General features: G+C 48.8%; 1 protein-coding gene and 1 long non-coding RNA gene across 4 annotated transcripts in view; one reads left to right on the top strand and one right to left on the bottom strand.

The window, feature by feature from the left end:
• Nucleotides 1–26,944, bottom strand: part of asic2 (acid-sensing (proton-gated) ion channel 2) — a 469,696-nt gene that overhangs the window by 141,887 nt on the left and 300,865 nt on the right. The window contains exon 1 of one of the 3 annotated variants that reach the window (XM_055898167.1): nucleotides 15,900–17,036. The exons of the other annotated variants lie outside the window; for them this stretch is intronic. Coding sequence (XP_055754142.1) covers nucleotides 15,900–16,592 — 693 coding nt within the window. The 5' untranslated portion in view covers nucleotides 16,593–17,036. Of the gene's footprint in view, nucleotides 1–15,899; nucleotides 17,037–26,944 lie in introns of those variants that run through there. 3 annotated transcript variants of the gene reach the window in all.
• On the top strand, nucleotides 17,304–23,972 carry LOC129833516 (uncharacterized). The gene is made up of 2 exons (XR_008756077.1): nucleotides 17,304–17,389; nucleotides 23,317–23,972. It is a non-coding gene; the product is annotated as an uncharacterized LOC129833516 (long non-coding RNA).

Raw genomic sequence — 26,944 nt, 5'->3', positions numbered from 1 at the left:
TACTAACTTCCGCGACGCATATAAGGCCCTCCCCCGCCCTCCTTTCGGAAAAGCTGACCACGACTCCATTTTGTTGCTTCCAGCCTACAAACAGAAACTAAAACAACAAGCTCCCTCGCTCAGGTGTGTTCAACGCTGGTCCGACCAATCTGATTCCACGCTTCAAGACTGCTTCGATCACGCGGATTGGAATATGTTCCGCATTGCGTTCAACAACAACATTGACGAATATGCTGATTCGGTGAGCGAGTTTATTAGAAAGTGCATTGACGATGTCGTACACACAGCAACGATTAAAACATTCCCAAACCAGACACCGTGGATTGACGGCAGCATTCACGTGAAACTGAAAGCGCGAACCACTGCTTTTAACCAGGGCAAGGTGACCGGAAACATGACCGAATACAAACAGTGTAGCTATTCTCTCCGCAAGGCAATCAAACAAGCTAAGTCCCAGTACAGAGACAAAATAGAGTCGCAATTCAACAGCTCAGACACAAGAGGTATGTCGCAGGGTCTACAGTCAATCACAGATTACAAAAAGAAAACAAGCCCCGTCGCGGACCAGGATGTCTTGCTCCCAGACAGGCTTAATAACTTTTTTGCTCGCTTTGAGGACAATACAGTGCCACTGACACGGCCCGCTACCAAAACCTGCGGGCTCTCCTTCACTGCAGCCGAGGTGAGTAAAACATTTAAACGTGTTAACCCTCGCAAGGCTGCAGGCCCAGACGGCATTCCCAGCCGCGTCCTCAGAGCATGCGCAGACCAGCTGGCTGGTGTGTTTACGGACATATTCAATCAATCCTTATCCCAGTCTGCTGTTCCCACATGCTTCAAGAGGGACACCATTGTTCCTGTTCCCAAGAAAGCTAAGGTAACTGAGCTAAACGACTACCGCCCCGTAGCACTCACTTCCGTCATCATGAAGTGCTTTGAGAGACTAGTCAAGGACCATATCACCTCCGCCCTACCAGACACCCTAGACCCACTCCAATTTGGTTACCGACCCAATAGGTCCACAGACGACGCAATCGCAACCAAACTGCACACTGCCCTAACACATCTGGACAAGAGGAATACCTATGTGAGAATGCTGTTCATCAAATACAGCTCTGCATTTAACTCCATAGTACCCTCCAAACTCGTCATCAAGCTCGAGACCCTGGGTATCGACCCTGCCCTGTGCAACTGGGTCCTGGACTTCCTGACGGGCGGCCCCCAGGTGGTGAGGGTAGGTAACAACATCTCCACGTCGCTGAGCCTCAACACTGGGGCCCCACAAGGGTGCGTTCTGAGCCCTCTCCCTGTTTACCCACGACTGCGTGGCCATGCACACCTCCAACTCAATCATCAAGTTTGCGGATGACACTACAGTGGTAGGCTTGATTACCAACAACGACGAGACGGCCTACAGGGAGGAGGTGAGGGCCCTCGGAGTGTGGTGTCAGGAAAATAACCTCACACTCAACGTCAACAAAACAAAGGAGATGATTTTGGACTTCAGGAAACAGCAAAGGGAGCACCCCCCTATCCACATCGACGGGTCAGTAGTGGAGAAGGTGGAAAGTTTTAAGTTCCTCGGTGTACACATCACGGACAAACTGAATTGGTCCACCCACACAGACAGCGTTGTGAAGAAGGCGCAGCAGCTCCTCTTCAACCTCAGGAGGCTGAAGAAATTTGTCTTGTCACCAAAAGCACTCACAAACTTCTACAGAGGCACAATCGAGAGCATCCTGTCGGGCTGTATCACCGCCTGGTACGGCAACTGCTCCGCCCACAACCGTAAGGCTCTCCAGAGGGTAGTGAGGTCTGCACAACGCATCACCGGGGGCAAACTACCTGCCCTCTAGGACACCTACACCACCCGATGTCACAGGAAGGCCATAAAGATCATCAAGGACAACAACCACCCAAGCCACTGCCTGTTCCCCCCGCTATCATCCAGAAGGCGAGGTCAGTACAGGTGCATCAAAGCAGGGACCGAGAGACTGAAAAACAGCTTCTATCTCAAGGCCATCCGACTGTTAAACAGCCACCACTAACATTTAGCGGCCGCTGCCAACATACTGACTCAACTCCAGCCAAATTAATAATGGGAATTGATGGAAATTATGTAAAAATGTACCACTAGCCACTTTAAACAATGCCACTTAATATAATGTTTACATACCCTACATTACTCATATGTATATGTATATACTGTACTCTATATCATCTACTGCATCTTGCCATCTTTATGTAATACATGTATCACTAGCCACTTTAAACTATGCAACTTTATGTTTACATACCCTACATTACTCATCTCATATGTATATACTGTACTCTATACCATCTACTGCATCTTGCCTATGCCGTTCTGTACCATCACTCATTCATATATCTTTATGTACATATTCTTTATCCCTTTACACTTGTGTGTATAAGGTAGTAGTTGTGGAATTGTTAGGTTAGATTACTTGTTGGTTATTACTGCATTGTCGGAACTAGAAGCACAAGCATTTCGCTACACTCGCATTAACATCTGCTAACCATGTGTATGTGACAAATAAAATTTGATTTGATTTGATATAGGAATCGTTTTACTGTGGATATAGATACTTTGTACCTGTTTCCTCCAGCATCTTCACGAGGTCCTTTAATGTTGTTCTGGGATTGATTTGCACTTTTCACACCAAAGTACGCTCATCTCTAGTAGACAGAATTGTGATACAGTGAATTATAAGTGAAATAATCTGTCTGTAAATAATTGTTGGAAAAATTACTTGTCCTAAATAATTGTTGGAAAAAAGTAGATGTCCTAACCGACCTGCCAAAACCATAGTTTGTTAACAAGGAATTTGTGGAGTGGTTGAAAAACGCGTTTTAATGACTCCTAAATGTATATAAACTTCCGACTTCAACTGTAGATGACCAGCAGCCTGAGCATCACTCCTACTAACATATAAATGACCAGCAGCCTGAGTATCACTCCTACTAGCATATAAATGACCAGCAGCCTGAATATCACTCCTACTAGCATATAAATGACCAGCAGCCTGAGCATCACTCCTACCAGCATATAAATGACCAGCAGCCTGAGCATCACTCCTACTAGCATATAAATGACCAGCAGTCTGAGCATCACCCCTACTAGCATATAAATGACCAGCAGCCTGAGTATCACTCCTACTAGCATATAAATGACCAGCAGCCTGAGCATCACTCCTACTAGCATATACATGACCAGCAGTCTGAGCATCACTCCTACTAGCATATAAATGACCAGCAGCCTGAGTATCACTCCTACTAGCATATAAATGACCAGCAGCCTGAGTATCACTCCTACTAGCATATAAATGACCAGCGGCCTGAGCATCACTCCTACTAGCATATAAATGACCAGCAGCCTGAGCATCACTCCTACTAGCATATAAATGACCAGCAGCCTGAGCATCACGCCGGCCGTAACACATGTCAATGGTATAGATTTTACTATTAGCTAGACGGCAGGCAGCTGTACCTGGTGATCTCAGAGCACTTCTCTGTCTCTATTTTCCAGATGGAAATTGGATTGGGGGCTGGGCATGGCGGACAGAGGGCTTGCTGTGTTAATGAGATTGCTGTGGACGGGGGCTGCTGGAGCTACAACTCCCCCTGACTGGCAGTGTTGTTTACTCTAGGCAAGATCAATAGTTTATGGTGTGTTGTACAGCGCCTCACTGAAAGGTCAATGACGAAAGACCAAAGGAGAGCTTAGCTTTCTTAACCAGGTGTTTTTAAAATGCCATCGCTTTCTCTCACAGGCCAAAGTGGTAACTGGACTAGCTTTGTCCAAACAGGACCATGTCAATCACCTCACACTGACTTCATGTCCAAACAGGGCCATGTCAATCACCTCACACTGCCTTCATGTCCAAACAGGGCCATGTCAATCACCTCACACTGCCTTCATGTCCAAACAGGGCCATGTCAATCACCTCACACTGCCTTCATGTCCAAACAGGACCATGTCAATCACCTCACACTGACTTCATGTCCAAACAGGGCCATGTCAAACACCTCACACTGCCTTCATGTCCAAACAGGGCCATGTCAGTCACCTCACACTGCCTTCATGTCCAAACAGGGCCGTGTCAATCACCTCACACTGACTTCATGTCCAAACAGGGCCAAGTCAATCACCTCACACTGCCTTCATGTTCAAACAGGGCCATGTCAATCACCTCACACTGCCTTCATGTTCAAACAAGGCCGTGTCAATCACCTCACACTGCCTTCATGTCCAAACAGGGCCATGTCAATCACCTCACACTGCCTTTATGTTCAAACAGAGAGGTTGGATTGATCTGAGGATCCTCAAACAGAGGATTGACTTGGTCTGGGAAACAACAGGTGGAGGAAGCTTTCTGCTATACAAAGAAACAGTGGCAACAGTAGGCTACATAAGAGATGTGAAAAAACCAAGCTGACATTTGCACACAAAAAAGTCAGAAAACATGATATTGTTTGAGGTTAGACTTGGGGTGCAGTGCAAAGCAAGAGCTTATTCAAGGTACTGGAAGAGAAAAAGCAGATTATTTGTGACTGAGGTAACTTTATGACTTCATGGCAATCCACTCAGTGAATGTGTGCTTTCATTTCTCCATCTAGAATATAGATCACTCTGAGGCACTGTGAGTTTACCCTGTCTCTATAAAATGTATTATCCACAAAGCCTAACATCACACCATTAAGAAATATTATGGAAAAATGGCTTGCAATGAGGAAAAATCGATTCACGTCTACACCGATAACTAACCGAATCATATATGCCTTTGCTACACACACACACACACACACACACACACACACACACACACACACACACACACACACACACACACACACACACACACACACACACACACACACACACACACACACACACACACACACACACACACACACACACACACACACACAGTGCAGCAGCACACCTAGCAGCAACGCTGTTAATAAGTTAACGTCCTTCTAAGATTTCTCATGGGATATAGCTGATAGATTATAGTGGTTAGGCAAGGCAGAAGTGTTATATGTCCTGTTGAGAGTGCTTGATTGGCTAGTAATCTCCATCTCTAAGCATTGTTTGAATGTATCATCTGAGGTGCACCATCTGTTTCACACAGGGGCTTGGTTAGGTAGGGTATAGATCTGTATTTGTGATATACAGTAGAGAATGGATTATCTACTACATCTGCACAGCTTTGATCAGGTATGATACACATTATCATTTGGGGGAAGCTAAGGCCATCTGTGAGTTTATTGGGTTATGGGTCTGTGATCACCAGCGTTTCTTCTTGATCAAAAAGGGGCTTAGGTGGGTGGGCGTCGCAGGGGGGCGTGGCAATGGGCGTGGCTGAACTTTAGAGGCCCCCACTTCAATTGCGCTGACTTAATGCCAGACGAAAATAGAGCCCTGGGAGTGAATGGCAATGAGCTTCCTTCCACACATACTGTATGAGTCAATGTGCAGGGCTTGACATTCACTTTTTTAGCCACTGTTTGGACATAGGCGGCACAAAAAAACGCTAAAGCTGCCCGCTCAGGGATTTCAATGGCAGAAAAATCACTGTGGCTCAGTAATCCTTGACAATGAAGTGGGGAATAGTGTGGTTTGGTTCAGTGTAGATTTCTATCTGTGACGTAAGGCTGAGGGGGAGAGGGAAATGGACCTCCATAAACTATAGCAAACATCGAATGGATTTATTGATCAGGGAGCTGTCCCGTAGTTCCTGTTCACTGTGATAGATTTGGCACAAGGGAGGCTACCGCAGGAGTTTGGGCAGAATTATGGTCCCTCATTTAAATTCACTACCATGCTACCCTATTGCTACCATCTCTCTCTCTCTCTCTCTCTCTCTCTCTCTCTCTCTCTCTCTCTCTCTCTCTCTCTCTCTCTCTCTCTCTCTCTCTCTCTCTCTCTCTCTCTCTCTCTCTCTCTCTCTCTCTCTCTCTCTCTCTCTCTCTCTCTCTCTCTCTCTCTCTCTCTCTCTCTCTCTCTCTCTCTATGTTCTCACGCTCTCTGCTGTGCAGTTCAACGGATTCTCTGCACTGTTAAGCCTTTCATAACCAGGCAACCACACACACACACACACACACACACACACACACACACACACACACACACACACACACACACACACACACACACACACACACACACACACACACACACACACACACACACACACACACACACACACACACACACACACACACACACACACACACACACACACACACACACACACACACATCTCATTATCATTGACACTTCATGTCACTCTTCCAGTGGCAGTATTCTAAATGCAGTGGTAATGATTTGGCCTGAGGGAAGCCATTTTCTGTGATGCACTGATGGTCTAATGAGATGTGCACACTGACATTGAGGGGGCCAGTTACAGACATCACATCAGGCTTCCTCCTGTGTTATAACAGTGGATGGAGAGGAGAGAGGAAGGCCTCACTGGAATCCCACTGGCTCAGGAGACTGAGATCAATCACTACAGTACAGTAGGCTTAAACACATAGCCAGCTGAGAAACACACCCACAATAATTACAATACAACTCAACCACGGCTCAATGCTACATACTGTGCATACAAACAACGACACCCACACCACTGATACAACCCACGCAACCCAATCCAGGCACAACGCTGTGTGGACACAAAGAGAAACAGAAGCAGAAATGAAGAGACTAAACAGTGACTGCAGATTGGCATCTTCACACAGTCTGACTGTAACGGACATCTTCACACAGTCTTTCTGTAACGGACATCTTCACACAGTCTGACTGTAACGGACATCTTCACACAGTCTGACTGTAACGGACATCTTCACACAGTCTGACTGTAACGGACATCTTCACACAGTCTGACTGTAACGGACATCTTCACACAGTCTGACTGTAACGGACATCTTCACACAGTCTGACTGTAACGGACATCTTCACACAGTCTGACTGTAACGGACATCTTCACACAGGGTCTACACCCTGTCTATACCCTGTCTGTATATGCTGTCTATACTCTGTCTATACCCTGTCTATACCCTGTCTATACCCTGTCTGCACCCTGTCTATACCCTGTCTGTATATGCTGTCTATACTCTGTCTATACCCTGTCTGTACCCTGTCTATATACCATGTATGTATAGCCTGTCTATATACCCTGTCTATACCCTGTCTATATACCATGTCTATATAGCCTGTCTATATACCCTGTCTATACCCTGTCTATATACCATGTCTGTATATGCTGTCTATATACCCTGTCTGTATATGCTGTCTATACTCTGTCTATACCCTGTCTGTACCCTGTCTATATACCATGTCTACACCCTGTCTACACCCTGTCTATACCCTGTTTATATACCATGTATATATAGCCTGTCTATATACCCTGTCTATATACCATGTCTACACCCTGTCTATACCCTGTCTATACCCTGTCTATATACCATGTCTACACCCTGTCTATACCCTGTCTATATACCATGTCTATATAGCCTGTCTATATACCCTGTCTATACCCTGTCTATATACCATGTCTACACCCTGTCTATACCCTGTCTATACCATGTCTACACCCTGTCTATATCCTGTCTATATACCATGTCTACACCCTGTCTATACCCTGTATATATACCATGTCTACACCCTGTCTATACCCTGTCTATATACCATGTCTACACCCTGTCTATACCCTGTCTATATACTATGTCTACACCCTGTCTATACCCTGTCTATATACCATGTCTACACGCTGTCTACACCCTGTCTATATCCTGTCTATATACCATGTCTACACCCTGTCTATACCCTGTCTATATACTATGTCTACACCCTGTCTATACCCTGTCTATATACCATGTCTACACGCTGTCTACACCCTGTCTATACCCTGTCTGCACTGTCTATACCCTGTCTACACCCTGTCTATAAACTGTCTGCACTGTCTATACCCTGTTCACACCCTGTCTATACCCTGTCTGCACCCTGTCTATACCCTGTCTGCACCCTGTCTGCACCCTGTCTGCACCCTGTCTATACCCTGTCTATATACCATGTCTACAACCTGTCTATACCCTGTCTATATACCATGTCTGCACCCTGTCTATATACCATGTCTATACCCTGTCTATACCCTGTCTATACCCTGTCTGCACCCTGTCTATACCCTGTCTGTATATGCTGTCTATACTCTGTCTATACCCTGTCTGCACCATGTCTGCACCCTGTCTATACCCTGTCTGTATATGCTGTCTATACCCTGTCTACACCCTGTCCATACCCTGTCTGCACCTTGTCTATACCCTGTCTAAACCCTGTCTGCATCCTGTCTACACCCTGTCTATACCCTGTCTACACCCTGTCTATACCCTGTCTATACCCTGTCTGTATATGCTGTTTATACCCTGTCTACACCCTGTCTGCACCCTGGCTATACCCTGTCTGCACCCTGTCTGCACGCTGTCTACACCCTGTCTGCACCCTGTCTATACCCTGTCTGCACCCTGTCTACACCCTGTCTATACCCTGTCTACACCCTGTCTATACCCTGTCTGTATATGCTGTCTATACCCTGTCTGCACCCTGTCTACACCCTGTCCCCACCCTGTCCCCACCCTGTCCGCACCCTGTCCCCACCCTGTCTGCACCCTGTCCCCACCCTGTCCCCACCCTGTCCCCACCCTGTCTGCACCCTGTCCCCACCCTGTCCGCACCCTGTCCGCACCCTGTCCCCACCCTGTCCCCACCCTGTCCCCACCCTGTCTGCACCCTGTCCGCACCCTGTCCGCACCCTGTCCCCACCCTGTCCGCACCCTGTCCGCACCCTGTCCCCACCCTGTCCGTACCCTGTCCCCACCCTGTCCCCACCCTGTTTGCACCCTGTCCGCACCCTGTCCGCACCCTGTCCCCACCCTGTCCCCACCCTGTCCGTACCCTGTCCCCACCCTGTCTGTACCCTGTCCGCACCCTGTCCGCATCCTGTCCCCACCCTGTCCGCACCCTGTCCGCACCCTGTCCGCACCCTGTCCGCACCCTGCCCCCACCCTGTCCGCACCCTGTCCGCACCCTGTCCCCACCCTGTCCGTACCCTGTCCCCACCCTGTCCGTACCCTGTCCCCACCCTGTCTGCACCCTGTCCCCACCCTGTCCCCACCCTGTCTGTACCCTGTCCGCACCCTGTCTGCACCCTGTCCCCACCCTGTCCGCATCCTGTCCCCACCCTGTCCCCACCCTGTCCCCACCCTGTCCCCACCCTGTCCGCATCCTGTCCCCACCCTGTCCCCACCCTGTGCGCACCCTGTCCCCACCCTGTCCCCACCCTGTCCGCATCCTGTCCCCACCCTGTCCCCACCCTGTCCGCATCCTGTCCCCATCCTGTCCCCACCCTGTCCCCACCCTGTCTACACCCTGTCTGCACCCTGTCTATACCCTGTCTGCACCCTGTCTACACCCTGTCTATACCCTGTCTACACCCTGTCTATACCCTGTCTGTATATGCTGTCTATACCCTATCTATACACTGTCTGCACCCTGTCTACACCCTGTCTATACCCTGTCTGTATATGCTGTCTATACCCTGTCTGCACCCTGTCTGTATATGCTGTCTATACCCTGTCTACACCATGTCTATACCCAGTCTGTATATGCTGTCTGCACCCTGTCTGCACCCTGTCTGCATCCTGTCCCCACCCTGTCCGCACCCTGTCCGCTTCCTGTTCGCATCCTGTACACCACCCTGTCTATACCCTGTCTGTATATGCTGTCTGCACCCTGTCTGTACCCTGTCTATACCCTGTCTGTATATGCTGTCTATACCCTGTCTGCACCCTGTCTGTATATGCTGTCTATACTCTGTCTGTACCCTGTCTGCACCCTGTCTACACCCTGTCCCCACCCTGTCCCCACCCTGTCCGCACCCTGTCCCCACCCTGTCTGCACCCTGTCCCCACCCTGTCCCCACCCTGTCCGCACCCTGTCCGCACCCTGTCCCCACCCTGTCGGCACCCTGTCCGCACCCTGTCCCCACCCTGTCCGCATCCTGTCCCCACCCTGTCCGCACCCTGTCTGCACCCTGTCCGCACCCTGTCCGCACCCTGTCCCCACCCTGTCCGCACCCTGTCCGCACCCTGTCCCCACCCTGTCCGTACCCTGTCCCCACCCTGTCTGTACCCTGTCCCCACCCTGTCTGCACCCTGTCCCCACCCTGTCCCCACCCTGTCCGTACCCTGTCCGCACCCTGTCTGCACCCTGTCCCCACCCTGTCCGCATCCTGTCCCCACCCTGTCCCCACCCTGTCCCCACCCTGTCCCCACCCTGTCCGCATCCTGTCCCCACCCTGTCCCCACCCTGTCCGCACCCTGTCCCCACCCTGTCCCCACCCTGTCCGCATCCTGTCCCCACCCTGTCCCCACCCTGTCCGCATCCTGTCCCCATCCTGTCCCCACCCTGTCCCCACCCTGTCCGCACCCTGTCCCCACCCTGTCCGCACCCTGTCTGCACCCTGTCCCCACCCTGTCCGCATCCTGTCCCCACCCTGTCTGCACCCTGTCCGCACCCTGTCCCCACCCTGTCTGCATCCTGTCCCCACCCTGTCCCCACCCTGTCCGCATCCTGTACACCACCCTGTCTATACCCTGTATAGATTACTCAGCCACAGAACTTCAGGAGCCACCATGGTGAGAATCCTAAATAAATAAATAAAATATAAATAAAATGTCTGTGCAATCAGGATGAGCACCTCTCTCCAGATGACTGAGATTGGTTTGACACATTATTACCGGGTCTTGGCCTGAGGGCATGTTTCTGATTAAGTACCACATTGTTTGACGGCGTGCTGCTCTGCTCCTCGTCCTGTTCCGGACAGGGAGGCCGCCAATACAGAGGACTGACAGCAGGATCATTACAGCGCTAGCGCTAATCGGACACTGTGTTTAAACTTAATGAAAGTCATCCATCTCTATGCAGCCATGGACAGAAGGCTGACCATCTCAATGGGGCCATGAAGGAGTATGAAGAGTGAGACCACTGCTTTGCACTCGTTCAACTATATTTATTGAAGGGGTGGAGGTTAGTATTGCTCTGTTAGTTGGTTTTAATGCACTGCTGCTCAACATGTAACGTGAAGTGAGAGTGGTTGAGAGCCTACAACTTGTGCTATAATGATTGACACATCAGTGAGGACTGTAGCAGTAGTCCCACATAAACACATGGACACATACGCTCTGTCTTCACAAACACAGTACTGCACGCACCACCTTCATTTGACACTCCCTTTCTGTTCTCCAGTGAGTTTTACAGGCTCTAGGGCCAATGGAGGGAGATAAGAAGAGAAAAATGAAATGCAAAAATAACATTTCAAAGAGTGTTTCAATATTTGTGTCACCTCAGAGAAAACATCTGTCACTGTCACAGCACCATGAGAAGCACAAACACACACACACGGAGAAAGAGAGAGAGAGAGAGAGAGAGAGAGAGAGAGAGAGAGAGAGAGAGAGAGAGAGAGAGAGAGAGAGAGAGAGAGAGAGAGAGAGAGAGAGAGAGAGAGAGAGAGAGAGAGAGAGAGAGAGAGAGAGAGAGAGAGAGAGAGAGAGAGAGAGAGAGAGAGAGAGAGAGAGAGAGAGAGAGAGAGAGAGAGAGAGAGAGAGAGAGAGAGAGATCAGGCAGTACAGTTCTCATGGGGCTGGCAATAGAGACTGTTCCTTGTGATATGAAATGGCTCCCAGTCCAAGGCCACCACATGGCTCAACAGCAATGCCCAACTCTAATCAACAGAACCATGAACAGGCCCTAATGAGCATGGAAGAAACTACAATAAACAGAGCAAATACTATACTGAAGAAAAATATAAACGCAACATGTAAAGTGTTGGTCCCATTTTTCATGAGCTGAAATAAAACCGCAGACCACGTGTAACCACGCCAGCCCAGGACCTTCACATCCGGCTTTTTCACCTGCGGGATGGTCTGAGACCAGCCGCCCCAACAGCTGATGAAACTGAGGAGTCTGTCTGTAATAAAGCCCCTTTGTTGGGAAAATCTCATTCTGATTGGCTAGGCTCCCCAGTGGGTGGGCCTATACCTTCCCTGGCCCACCCATGGTTGCGCCCCTACCTACTCATGTGAAATCCATAGATTATGTGCCTAATGAATTCATTTCAATTGACTGATTTCCTTATACAGTATGAAATGTAACTCAGTAAAATCGTTGAAATTGTTGCATTTTGCATTTATATTTTTGCTCAGTATAAGTAAATATTGTACAAAGCGAATACTGGGTAACAGTTATGTGGGGGCAAAATGGTTTTGTTAGAGTCTAAATTCTATGAAAATGCTTGAGCTGAATAGTGTTTTTCACTGTGAATTGTCAGTGCTGTCCAATAACCTCTTCATACACCCCACAAAGGAGGGATTTGTTATTGGCCCTTATCTCTGGGGCCCTAAATGCCTAACTAGTCTGATTCTTGTTCTGTCTTTGTAGGTTCTAAAGATCGAATCACTCCCCTATCTTTGACACATAGTCTGTGAGAACTGGTAAGAACCTGCTTTTATTTGTTTTCATGTTTTAAGGGTGTAGAGCTAATTACCCCTTATCTCTTTGTAAGCTTACCTCCCTCTAGGAGGGGTAAACAGCTCTTTGTGTAGATAAAGTGTGTAACGACTGTGATTTGTAAATAATCAAGTTACTCTCTGGCTTTGTCCTGAGAGGGAACTTCCTGGCAATTGCTTGAATAAAACTTATTCTTATAAACTGGAAAATGAGCTCTGCTTGATCCTTGGAATTCGTTTTTTCTCAACAGTTAGTAAATACAATACAAAGCAAATACTAAGTACAACTAGTCATGATGGATAAATCCAGCAGCTCAAAGGATAGGGATGAAAAAATATATAGATAAATAATAATGATAATAGCATACCTTGGTTCTAGAGTTCATGACAGCGTTTAAGGACAAACAACAGGTAAAAGGGTGTGACTGTGAACCAGGAGTTGGAACCAGTTCAGGGAATAGAACCGAAAACCTCCCTGAACCTAAAACCAGATTACTATTATGTTTTTAATTTCAAAAGAATTTGAGGAACAGAATCAGAACCGGAGAAGAAGTGATCTATACTGTTCCGGAACAGAACCGTTATTTTAAAAGCATTGGAACTGGTTAATTACATTAATTACATTACATCACATCAAACATCTCCAATCCAAAATTAAATCGAGAATCGGCTTCCTATTTCGCAACAAAGCACTCATGCTGCCAAACATACCCTCGTAAAACTGACTATCCTACCAATCCTTGACTTCGGCGATGTCATTTACAAAATAGCCTCCAACACTCTACTCAGCAAATTGGATGCAGTCTATCACAGTGCCATCCGTTTTGTCACTAAAGCCCCATATACTACCCACCACTGCGACCTGTATGCTCTCGTTGGCTGGCCCTCGCTTCATATTCGTCGCCAAACCCACTGGCTTCAGGTCATATATAAGTCTCTGATAGGTAAAGCCCCGCCTTATCTCAGCTCACTGTTCACCATAGCAGCACCCACCCGTAGCACGCGCTCCAGCAGGTATATTTCACTGGTCACCCCCAAAGCCAACTCCTCCTTCGGCCACCTTTCCTTCCAGTTCTCTGCTGCCAATGACTGGAACGAACTGCAAAAATCACTCAAGCTGGAGACTCATATCTCCCTCACAAATCACTGCACCTGTAAATAGCCCATCTGTAAATAGCCCATCCCCATACTGTTATTTATTTTATTTATTTTGCTCCTTTGCACCCCAGTATCTCTACTTGCACACTCATCTTCTGCACATTTATCACTCCAGTGTTTAATTGCTTTATTGTAATTATTTAGCCATTATAGCCTATTCATTGCCTTACCTCCCGTATCCTACCTCATTTGCACACACTGTATATAAACTTTTTCAATTGTATTATTGACTGTATGTTTGTTTATTCTATGTGTAACTATGTGTTGTTGTTTGTGTCGAACTGCTTTGCTTTATCTTGGCCAGGTCGCAGTTGTAAATGAGAACTTGTTCTCAACTAGCCTACCTGGTTAATAAAAGGTGAAATAATAAAAAATGCCTATGCAAAGCCCTCACTCTGTCACTCAGAAACGTATTCCAGTGTCTGCCTGCCAGCTAAAAATCTTTTCAAGTGTATGTGTGTGTAGGCAACATGCCCTTCCCCCTTCAAAGCTTAGGCTGCTGTACCCTACTGACGCTACAAGCGTTCAGAAATTAGGGAGAGATATTCAATTAGAGAAGAATGGATTCACTTTTTCAATGCTAGTTACGGATACTATAGTTATCACGTTTCCCATTGGATTAAATAACTACAAAACGCTAGGCTGTGTTTTTAATTCTGGTGCGGCTCTATACACACAAGCTTGTTAGTTAGCTAGCTAGCTCTGGTTCAACTTTAAGACAACTCTCGGAAGTTCAAAGACAACTCAGGAAGTTCTTCCATAGAAGCCGCTCCTCCGTAGGTATAATTCTGTGGGCCTAATTCAGATAATGCATGTCATAACTATGCCCAGCGCTTCAAGCCTCCTCCTCCTCTCTTTCTCTCCCCCCACCTACAAAATTTCAGTCGCATCTCGCACCCTACACTTGTCTGACCATCGCGCATGTAAACAACTATAGCTTAGTCAGCTGATAGCGCCCATGCACTAGAGTTCTCAATTTCAGCCTGAACCCTTGTCTCTCTCTCCTCCCTGTCAGCTGCAGGAGCAGCCACAGGCTGCCATGTGTATTGCGCTGTCCGAGGTGCTGAAGCTGCAATCTAACTACAGTAATCCACTAGTTTCTTACTTGTTGTTTCTCTGACTGAAAAGTTATGTTACCTAATTTGTTGAGAATGCAAAAATATTCCCTATTTGCTAAATTTGCCTTCCCTGCCATGCTCTGTTCACGTGACACATGCATGCACCCGTTAGGACATAGGCTGGCTTACAGCTAATAATATCCAGAACATTTATTTATTATTTCAATATTCAAGACTCCATGGCTCCAATGTTGTTTAATTGATGTGTTATTTTGTTGTGTTCTGTTCTGTTTCCTTAATGCTTAGGCCATGGCCTAATTAGGCAGAACATTTCATGTGTTATTTAATTTTCTAAATAAAAAAGCTTGATTGTATTTAAAGTCATGACTGACTCGTACTTATATGGGCTACTGTATTACTGCATAATAATAATAATAATCCTAAGAAGAAACCGAAGAAGGTGGGTAAGCCGAGCGCTGTGTGCCACTGCCAAACAGGTGTTAGACATGGAGTCTTGAATATTGAAATGAGGTGTTGTTTACACTGGAACAGTGTAAACAACACCTAACAAATAAGACATCATCGAGAGTCTGTTCTAACGAAGAAATACATTTTTTGGCCTACAAAGATTTAACACAGTTGCTGACATGTTGTGGTTTATTTGTTTAATTATTCAAGGCTGCCTTTGTTATTTCATTTTAAAACTAAGCCTACTGTTGATGATATTAGCTTAGTTACTTTTATAATTATGATAATAATAACAACAACATAAAGAAGAAAGAGATCAAGAAGGACGAGAGGTTTGAGCGCTGTGTGACCCGTGTCTGTAAACGTAGGCTATTATTCAAATATTTGATTTCTGATCAGTTTCGAAACAAAACAAATAATGGTTCTGTTCAGAACAAAACGATTGGACATTTTTGGGGGTTCCAAACCCTGCAGTTAACTACTGTGAACTTCAAGGAAAGAGATGAAACGCCATGAAAAGAGGAGAGACAACAGGTGAAATCAGATGAACAGTCTGGGAGGTTCAACCACCACACAGAGCTACACTGTGAATGAAGAAGTGATTTAAGAGGGAGCTGTGCTGAGACTTACAGAGGTGAAGTTCTGGGGACCGCACCGTTCTCCTCGGTACTTGCAGGAGAGAAGCATGTCCTCCAGCTGGTGGCTCAGCCGGTCCATAAACTCCAGGTTGCTGCCCTCAAAGTTTCTGGGGGGCAGGAACAGCCTGAAGTCAGACAGTTTGCTGAACCAGGCCTGGCTGTCTTCCTGCAGCAAATCCAGCACCATGGGTCTCACCGTCCGGTTGGCCAGCAGTAGGCCCAGCCAGTGGCCAGCAAAGTACAGGTCACTTTTGGTGAGCTTGTAGAGGCGGATTGGGTTGTTGTTGCAGATAGTGACTGTGGGGAAGGCCATCTCCTTGGCCCACTCTGTGTGGATCCGTGTGTAGGTGGGGAAGGAGAGCCAGTGAAGCAGGCGGTTGGAAGACCAGGACAGGAGCAGGCCCAATGAGGTGCACAGGGCCAGCAGCCAGAAGGCCCGACGGCTTATGGAGCCACCGGGGACACACACATGCCTGAGGCCGTGCAGCCGTGTCCCAGCCAGCAGGGTGGAGGTGATTGAGGACAGGCCTGGCCTTGCAGGGAGGCGCCGGCGGCCTCTCCTCACTACGGCTGGGGATCCCCGCTGGAGACATCGCCCCTCCAGAGCCATGGCTGCCCACACCGCTCCTAGTGCCGAGAGAAAGGCTTCATCTCCCAGCCAGGCCTCAGGGGCTGGGCCCCACATGGAGCTCCAGGGCACCGATATCCCCACCGATGTAATCCACACCTGGATTTGTGTTTATCTGACTCTGCTGTTACACACAATCCGTACAAGCTCCTCACACACAACCTCACTCACACACAAACATACTAACTCTCTCTCTCTGTCACAGTGTCTTCTGTTTGTTGTTGTTGGTGTCCTGTTTTACTCTTTAGCTACTTGTTGGGCTTCTCCCTCTCAGTCCATCTGGTTCCCTTGACCTGAAAGTACTCCACTCATCCAACTCAGCAGTAAGAAATACATTCAGCCATGCAAATATGCACCAAGTGATGCAGCTTCTACATGAGCGACTCCAGCATCCGCACCAGTTAGTGTAACACAGAGCGAGAGAGGAAGAGACAGAGAGAGAGAGAGAGAGAGAGCTAGAGAGCGAGAGGGAGGGAGAGGGAAAAGAATAGGGAGGGAGAAGAGAGGGGGTGGAGTGAGTGCTCGAGGAGAGAGAGGCAAGATGAGCTGAGAAGCACAGACAAAATGAAAGAACGGAAGGTAAAAGAAGAGAGCAGTGAGTCTGTTGTGGCTCTATCTGGTGCCGTCTGTCAGAGAGAGGCTCGTCCTGCCGGTTCCCTCTGCTCTGCTCTGTCGGCGCTCCTCTCTCTGCCGACCGAGGCTGCTGTCTGTTGGGACTTTGCCGTCGCTCCACTTCGATCAGTGATGCTCAGCCTCGTTCAACCTGCTCACCCTCCAACACCTCCACGGCCAGAGGCTGGAATTGTTTACATGACACCGCTAATGCGAGCAGCCGCGCATTACTAATTGCCTTTGTGAGTCTACCTCGCTAATTTCTTCTCCGGTTCTTTTTGTGAGCTCACTGTTATCTTCTTGATTTCCAGCCTTCCCCTCTTCCCATCTGTCACTCTTTCACTCCCTCCCTATTCCCCCCCTCCGTTCTCCTTTCTCTTCTCCTCCTCTCTTGACTGGTTGTGTCCTGAGGGTGACCACGTACGGCCAGCCCGTCTTGTGCGAGGAGCAGACACGCTTCTCAGTCCCAGACGCACGCAAACACTCATTCACACTGAGAGAGCACATGCACACACACTGCGTTTCCCTGTGGGAGACCTGACCAGAGTCGATGGAAAATCTGTTCAGTCACGCTCAGATCCTGGTATCTCTCTCTCCCTCGTTCTCTCGCTCCAGTTTTCTTTCACTCTGTTTCTCTCCCTCAGAACTGTGGCAATTCCAATCGTAACGCTCCTCTTGGTTTTCTTCCTTTTCTAAAAATACTTGTCTCTCCAAATCAAATTCATCAACTTGCTCTCACGCTCCTCCTCCTCTTGTGCCGATGTCCGTCAATCGTTCTCAGCTCCACCCCCAACTGGGCTCCTCCTCCTCCCATGAAGTCGATGTGTGCTTTCTCTCTCTCTCTCGCTCTCTCTGTCTCTCTCTCTCTTCCCGTCCTTTGGATATTGCCCTGTTATTTTCAGTATTCTCTTCCTCCTGTGGAGACAGGCTGTTCCTCTGGTCCCCTCTCTCTCATCGGGCAGCGTGTCCTCTCTGTGCTCCTCTCCTCCTGCGCCACAGCTCTGTCCACCCAGCCAGTGAGAGAGCGAGCGATGAGTGTCTGTCTGAGAACGCCAGCATGCTCTGTCTGTCTGTCTGTCTGTCTGCCTGCCTGCCTGCCTGCCTGTCTGTCTGTCTGTCTGTCTATCTGTCTGTCTGTCTGTCTGTCTGTCTGTCTGTCTGTCTGTCTGTCTCTCTCTCTCGCTCTCCTCCCCCTCTGTTTGTCGGCTGCTGCCACGACTTACACAACAGGAGCAGAATGGGAGAGCAGGAGAGTGTGTGTGCAGTCAGAGAGGGAGACTGAGACAAACAGCATCATACTGAATTATTGCTTTGGCTGCTTTACCCTCTTTCAACCTAGTCCTCTCTCTCTCTCTCTCTGTGTATTCTCTGTCTCCCTTTGTCAAATAAACACAAAACAGCCATACAGAATGTGGGAAAAGGACTGGGCTTTTAGTTTAATTTCCAGCCTGTTTGTGTAACATAAATTATCTTGAATTATGCTGTCAACATAGAGGGTAGACAAAATCAAGAAAATAGCAAAGACATTAGGCAGATGGAGGGAAGGATGTGATTGAATTAAAGATGACAAGACAAACAAGAGTAGCACCTAAGTACAACATTCAAAAGCTCTGTGGTCGTCTTAGCTAGCAGAGCTTCACGCTTGGTTTGCAGCCAACACTGTACATATGGCTTGTCGTCTCCAACTCACTCTCATAACAACTTTGACTTGTCATGTCTCCTAACAGCATTGTCTCAGCTGTGCTCTCCAGTGAAATCGCATGGGGGACCACTATCCTTCCCCTAACATTTACATCCAATTCACATCCGCACACGTTCATATAGTGGACGTTCTTCTTCACAAAGACGCCACACACATGTACAGTGTACAATACAGCGAAATGAGCAGTAGTGTTGTTACGAATCCCGCCGAGGATGGTGCCTCTTCCCGTTCGGGCGGCGTTCGGCGGTCGTCGTCTCCGGTCTACTAGCTGCCACCGATCCCCTTTTCTGTTTTCTTTTGAGTTGGTCTAATTTGTTTCACCTGTTTTGTGTTTAGGTTAGGGGGTATTTATACCCAGTTGGCCCGCCGACTTTTGTGCGGGCTTGTTTTTCTGTTTGTGTTGGTGGTGTTCGTTAGTGGATTTCTGTATACTTTCTCTTGGAATGTACTTTTACGCGCCCAGTGTTTTGTGTGGCGTCGCCTTTCATGTATTTGATTTTTAGTGGAGGAATAAATATCCACGTATTGAAGATTACCCTGCTCTCTGCACCTGACTCTTTTATTCCACCACTGGAAGTGTTACAGAAGCCCGCACCATACCATGGAGTCAGCAGAAGCAGCAACCACCCCTCTTCCATCGATGGAGGAGCGTGTCCTTCATCACACCGCCGTTCTCCATCGGATTGGGTCGGCGATGGACATGATGATGGAGAGGATGGAACGATGGGAGAGGAGTGGTATCCCGACAGCTACACCAGTTCCTTCCCAGACGTCGCAACCGTCTCCTTCAACGTCGGCATCTGGTTCAGGCGCATTGCGTCTCGCGCTCCCAAGGGAGTACGACGGAGCGGTGGCTGGGTGCCAGGGTTTTTGCTCCAGTTGGAGCTCTACTTGGCCACCGTTCATCCGACTCCCTCTGGAGAGGAGAGTGTTAGCCTCCTCATCTCCTGTCTGACGGGTAGAGCCCTGGAATGGGCTAATGCGGTTTGGAACGGCCCAGACTCGGTTCGAGACCACTACCCAGAGTTCACCCGCCGCTTTCGGGCCGTATTTGACCACCCTCAGGAGGGCCGAGCGGTGGGTGAGCGACTGTTCCACCTCAGACAGGAGAAGAGGAGTGCGCAAGACTTCGCCTTGGAGTTCCGGACCTTGGCTGCTGGTGCGGGGTGGAATGACAGGGCCCTGATGGACCATTACCGATGTAGCCTTCAGGAGGACGTCCGTCGGGAGCTAGCTTGTCGAGACACTACACTCTCTCTCGATGAGCTAATTGACATGTCTATACGACTGGACAACCTGCTAGCTGCCCGCGGGCGTTCAGAGGGGGTCCTGTCAGTTCCACCTCCCAGCCCTCCCGCTTCAACTCCGATGGAGTTGGGAGGGGCTGCATCTAGGGGGGCCGGAGGAGGTGGCTTCTCTTGCACCTATTGTGGCCGGAGAGGACACACTTCAGACCGGTGTTGGAGGAGCGCCTCTGGGAGTAGAGATGGCAGGCGGAAAACTTATTTTTTTCCCTGCGTTTTTCCCTTCTCTCCAGCATAAGGCGCTAGTAGACTCAGGCGCAGCTGGGAGTTTTATGGATCGCGGTCTAGCCCGTAAGTTGGGTATTCCGTTGGTACAGATAGACCCTCCTTTCCCTGTGCACTCCTTAGATAGCCGACCGTTAGGTTCAGGGCTGATCAGGGAGGCCACGATTCCGCTGGACATGGTAACGCAGGGGAATCATAGGGAGCAGATTAGTTTCTACCTTATTGATTCACCTGGGTTTCCGGTGGTGTTGGGGGTTCCCTGGCTAGCCATTCACAATCCCCTCATTTCCTGGAGACAGGGAGCTCTTCAGGGGTGGTCAGAGGAGTGTTCAGGTAGGTGTGTGGGAGTTTCCATCGGTGCCACATCGGTGGAGAGTCCAGACCAGGTTTCCACTGTGCGCATTCCCCCAGAATATGCCGATTTGGCTATCGCTTTTAGTAAGAAGAAAACGACCAAATTACCACCTCATCGACGGTGGGATTGCGTGATAAACCTCCAGGAGAACGCTGCACTTCCCAGGAGTCATGTGTACCCATTGTCACAGGAGGAGACGTTGGCTATGGAGACATATGTCACGGAAGCTCTGAGACAGGGGTTCATTCGGCCCTCCATGTCACCCGTCTCCTCGAGTTTCTTTTTTGTGAGAAAGAAGGAGGGAGGTCTGCGTCCGTGCATTGATTATCGAGGTCTAAATTCAATCACAGTGGGATTTAGTTATCCGCTACCTCTCATCGCTACGGCGGTGGAATCATTCCACGGAGCACGTTTTTTCACAAAACTGGATCTCAGGAGTGCGTATAATCTGGTGCGTATTCGGGGAGGAGATGAGTGGAAAACAGCGTTTAGTACCACATCAGGCCACTATGAGTACCTCGTCATGCCGTATGGGTTAAAGAATGCTCCAGCCGTTTTTCAATCCTTTGTAGATGAGATTCTCAGGGACTTGCACGGGCAGGGTGTGGTAGTGTATATTGATGACATCTTGATCTATTCTGCCACACGCGCCGCGCATGTCTCCCTGGTGCGCAGGGTCCTTGGGAGGCTGCTGGAGCATGACCTATACGTCAAGGCTGAGAAATGTGTGTTCTCCAAACAAGCCGTTTCCTTCCTGGGTTATCGCATTTCCACCTCAGGGGTGGTTATGGAGAGTGATCGCGTTAACGCCGTGCGTAATTGGCCGACTCCAACCACGGTAAAGGAGGTGCAGCGGTTTTTAGGGTTTGCCAATTACTACCGGAGGTTTATTCGGGGTTTTGGCCACTGCTAAAGGGAGGGCCGGTGCGTCTACAGTGGTCGGCCGAGGCAGAGGGAGCTTTCAACCAGTTGAAGGCACGGTTTACTGAGGCTCCCGTGTTGGCGCATCCGGACCCTTCATTAGCGTTCATAGTGGAGGTGGATGCGTCTGAGGCTGGTGTTGGAGCCGTGCTATCACAGCGCTCAGGCACGCCACCGAAGCTCCGTCCCTGTGCTTTCTTTTCTAAGAAGCTGGGTCCGGCGGAGCGGAACTATGATGTGGGGGACAGGGAGCTACTAGCTGTGGTAAAAGCCCTGAAGGTGTGGAGACACTGGCTTGAGGGGGCTAAGTACCCTTTTCTCATCTGGACTGACCACCGTAATCTGGAGTATATCCGAGAGGCGAGGAGACTGAATCCGCGTCAGGCGAGGTGGGCCATGTTCTTTACTCGTTTTAGATTTACGATCTCTTACCGAGCAGGTTCCCTCAACACTAAGGCCGACGCGCTGTCTCGTCTCTATGACACGGATGACCGGCCCATCGATCCGACTCCCATCCTTCCCGCCTCTTGTCTGGTGGCTCCGGTGGTATGGGAGGTGGACGCGGACATCGAGCGGGCGTTGAGGGTAGAACCTGTGCCGTCCCAGTGTCCGACTGGCCTTAGGTACGTACCGCTTGGTGTCCGTGATCGATTGATTCGGTGGGCTCACACACTACCTGCTTCGGGTCATCTGGGGGTGGAGAGGACAGTGCGTGGTCTTAGAGGGAAATACTGGTGGCCCACCTTGGCTAAGGACGTGAGACTCTATGTCTCCTCCTGCTCGGTATGCGCTCAGAGTAAGGCTCCTAGGCACCTACCGAGAGGGAAGTTACAACCCCTTCCGGTTCCACAGGTCTCATCTCTCGGTAGATTTTTTGACGGATCTTCCTCCATCTCAGGGGAACACTACCATTTTGGTCGTTGTGGATCGGTTCTCTAAGTCCTGTCGTCTCCTCCCATTGCCTGGTCTCCCTACGGCCCTACAGACTGCGGAGGCTCTATTTACCCACGTCTTCCGGCATTACGGGGTGCCGGAGGATATCGTATCTGATCGAGGTCCCCAGTTCACGTCCCGGGTGTGGAGGTCGTTTATGGAGCGTCTGGGGGTCTCGGTCAGCCTCACCTCTGGGTATCACCCCGAAAGTAATGGGCAGGTGGAAAGAGTGAACCAGGAGGTGGGTAGGTTTCTGAGGTCGTATTGCCAGGACCGGCCAGGAGAATGGGCGAGGTACGTCCCGTGGGCGGAGTTTGCCCAGAACTCACTCCGTCACTCATCAACGAACATGTCGCCCTTCGAGTGTGTACTGGGGTACCAGCCGGTCCTGGCTCCGTGGCATCAGAGCCAGACTGAAGCTCCTGCGGTGGAGGAGTGGGTACAGCGCTCTAGAGAGACCTGGCGAGCGGTCCAGGACTCTCTCAGGCAGGCCAGTGAACGGCAGAAGAGGAGCGCTGACCGCCACCGCAGTGAGGCCCCTGTGTTCGCACCAGGGGACAGGGTCTGGCTCTCGGCCCGAAACCTGCCCCTCCGCCTGCCCTGCCGGAAGCTGGGGCCGCAGTGTGTGGGGCCATTTAAAGTCCTGAGGAGGATAAACAAGGTGTGTTATAGGTTGCAACTTCACTCTTACTATCGTATTAACCCCTTGTTTCATGTGTCTCTCCTCAGGCCGGTGGTAGCTGGTCCCCTGCAGGAAGGTGAGGTACCGGAGGTCCCCGGCGACATCGAGGGGTCCCCGGCGTATAGGATACGAGCCATTCTGGACTCAAGACGCCGGGTGAGAGGCCTGCAGTACCTCGTGGACTGGGAGGGGTACGGTCCGGAGGAGAGATGCTGGGTACCGGTGGGGGACATTTTGGATCCGTCCCTCTTGAGGGATTTTCACCGCCTCCATCCGGATCGCCCTGCTCCTCGCCCTCCGGGTCGTCCTCGAGGCCGGAGTCGGCGCGCTGCGGGAGCCGCGCGTCGGGAGGGGGGTACTGTTACGAATCCCGCCGAGGATGGTGCCTCTTCCCGTTCGGGCGGCATTCGGCGGTCGTCGTCTCCGGTCTACTAGCTGCCACCGATCCCCTTTTCTGTTTTCTTTTGAGTTGGTCTAATTTGTTTCACCTGTTTTGTGTTTAGGTTAGGGGGTATTTAAACCCAGTTGGCCCGCCGACTTTTGTGCGGGCTTGTTTTTCTGTTTCGTGTTGGTGGTGTTCGTTAGTGGATTTCTGTATACTTTCTCTTGGAATGTACTTTTACGCGCCCGGTGTTTTGTGTGGCGTCGCCTTTCATGTATTTGATTTTTAGTGGAGGAATAAATATCCACGTATTGAAGATTACCCTGCTCTCTGCACCTGACTCTTTTATTCCACCACTGGAAGTGTTACAAGTGTAGATACTACATCCCTTCTGATTAGCATGGAGAGTGTTGGAGTGTTACAGAACTGCAGGGGAAATAGTACTGGAAACACAATTCCAAATAAAAAGAGGAAAATAAACAATGCATGAGACAGTGAGACATGAGTGTAGTACAAAAGAGGAAGTATCATCATAATAGGTCAACAGAAAGTGCTGCACCTGCATGTCTGACCCAGTCAGTGATTTGACTGGGCACCTCAGACAGCTCCAGCTCCAGTCCACTCAGCACTGTCCAGTTGGCCTGTAGCAGTTATAACGTCATCATAACAATGCAGTTACTTAGTACCTCTTAACTTTTGAAAAATATATATAATAATATACGTAGATAATATATACAATAACGATATTGATTATTTAGGAGGAACAGTTTATGGTTACACATATCTCTTGTTGGAACACATAAAATCCCTAATGAAACTATATTCTCAGACTTATTAATATTTGAATATCTCGGTTTGTAAAATTGGTTCATTTGCATTTAAGATGAGGAAGAATTCTCCAAAATGCTTTGGCCAGAGCATCCACCAGTCTTCCTCTGCTAATGGCAAAGTCAAGGTTTTTCTCCCTCCATGTGAGAGGACTATTTTTCACCTTTTTAACTTGAGTCGCTCCTAGCTGTACTCAGCTAACAGAGAGGAGAGAGTTGAATAGGAGCCCAGCTCAGAAAAACAGCAGACTATGTCTCAAATGGCACCCTATTTTCTATGGTCCCTGGTCAAAAGTAGTGCACTTTATAGAGAATAGGGTGCCATTTGGGACAAACTGTCACGCCCTGACCTTAGAGATCCTTTTTATGTCTCTATTTTGGTTTGGTCAGGGCGTGAGTTGGGGTGGGCATTCTATGTCTGGTGTTCTATGTTTTCTTTTTCTATGTGTTTGGCCGGGTGTGGTTCTCAATCAAAGGCAGCTGTCTATCGTTGTCTCTGATTGAAAACCATACTTAGGTATCCTTTTTCCACCTGTTTGTTGTGGGTAGTTGTTTTCTGTTTTGTGTTGTTGCACCAGACAGAACTGTTTCGTTTCGTTCACTCTCTTTATTGTTTTTTTTTGCGAATTCTTCTATTAAATAAGCATGTAGGCTCACAACGCTGCGATTTGGTCCACTTCTTCCCAAGACGATCGTTACACAAACCCTATAAGTACAGTAGAATCTGCCCTCTGTGTGGCCCCTATGACTAAGTCATTATCAAGCTGAATAACAACAGGTATCTGTGCTTATCTTGTATGACTCACTGGGGCTAAGTGAATTGTGTAGCTGCTATGGAAACACAAACAGCAACAGAGAAAGAGAAAATGTCTAATGTGCAGCATTATAATTCCTTGCGTTGGCTTGGCACACCACAGCCGACTTGCAGTTGTGTGACTTGTACGTGCTGTAACGCAATGCTTTCTGACAGCTCCATGTGATATGATCACAGGAGACGTGATAAAAAAGCTTCTACACTGAGGGGTCATTTACACACCCAGCCCACACACACGCCTAGAGAAACACTTCACATAGAGGACCACGAACACACACACACCCAGCCCACACACACGCCTAGAGAAACCCTTCACATAGAGGACCACGCACACACACACGCACACACACACAAAAACACACACACACGCCTAGAGAAACCCTTCACATATAGGACCACGCACGCACACACACACGCACACACACACAAAAACACGCACACACGGCTAGAGAAACCCTTCACATAGAGGACCACGCGCACACACACACACACACACACACACACACACACACACACACACACACACACACACGCGCGCGCACACGCACAGACACGCCTAGAGAAACACTTCACATAGAGGATCACGCACACACACACACACACACACACACACACACACACACACACACACACACACACACACACACACACACACACACACACACACACACACACACACACACACACACACACACACACACACACACACACACACTTTCAAAACCACAATTAACAATCATGTAAAAGGAAAACTGTAAACACATTGAATATGTAAAATAATGTATAATGCATATCTAACCCATAGGAACACACACATATCATGAACATGCACCCGTTTCTTCTAATGCACCGCCATGCAGCCTAAAGGACTGCAGAGCCAGTCCTTTAGACAGTCTGAATCCATCCAGCAGCAGCATAATTAGATACGGAGTGTTATTTAGGGTAGCCCAGCTAGCGTCAGTATAGAGGAGAACAGCTCAAAGGTTCAACATAAATATCCAATTAACCAGCCTCCAAAACATCAGGAGAGTCAGAGATTAATCAGAGATATATCACTGATCCACCTGATTCAATTACACGCATTCTTCTGTCCACAATGATGTGTGCATCTATTATGTAATACCCCCTGTCCTTCATCAACAAACACTGTCCAGGATTCAAAGACTGGACAATACTACAATAATCATGAAAAAATGATGGAAAGGTATAAACGCTATTAGGATATTCATAGATTAAATGCATCTCTTCTCTCAGGACGGCGAGGCAAACAGAAAATCAACACACACATCACAGATTCTCTCATACAAGCATTTTCTACATTTTGCTAAAGGATTTGAATCACAAAAAGACAGCTTGAGGGTCGCTAACGCTTTACCCCTTCTGAGGGAGAGAAGCAGTGACATGGGGAGCAGATGAAAGATGAGCAGGATGAGAAAACAGTTTATTTTGTGCAGCGCTGCCATCCATCAAATCCACAGCATGCATTAAGATGACACCAATAACAGGCGATCAATGGTGTTTCTGTATTTTAGGAGTTTTTTAATCGAGCGTAGTCACACTTGTCTGGCTGTAGGTGTAGCGGGGCCTCCCCTGGCTTCAAACACCGCCTCTCTAAATGAAAGGGAGGGCTGCTGCTGCTGAGCTGTAGGATG

This window comes from Salvelinus fontinalis, chromosome 34, assembly GCF_029448725.1.
Source record: "Salvelinus fontinalis isolate EN_2023a chromosome 34, ASM2944872v1, whole genome shotgun sequence".
Taxonomy (NCBI): Eukaryota; Metazoa; Chordata; class Actinopteri; order Salmoniformes; family Salmonidae; genus Salvelinus; species Salvelinus fontinalis.
This window is presented reverse-complemented; position numbering and strand designations above follow the sequence as displayed.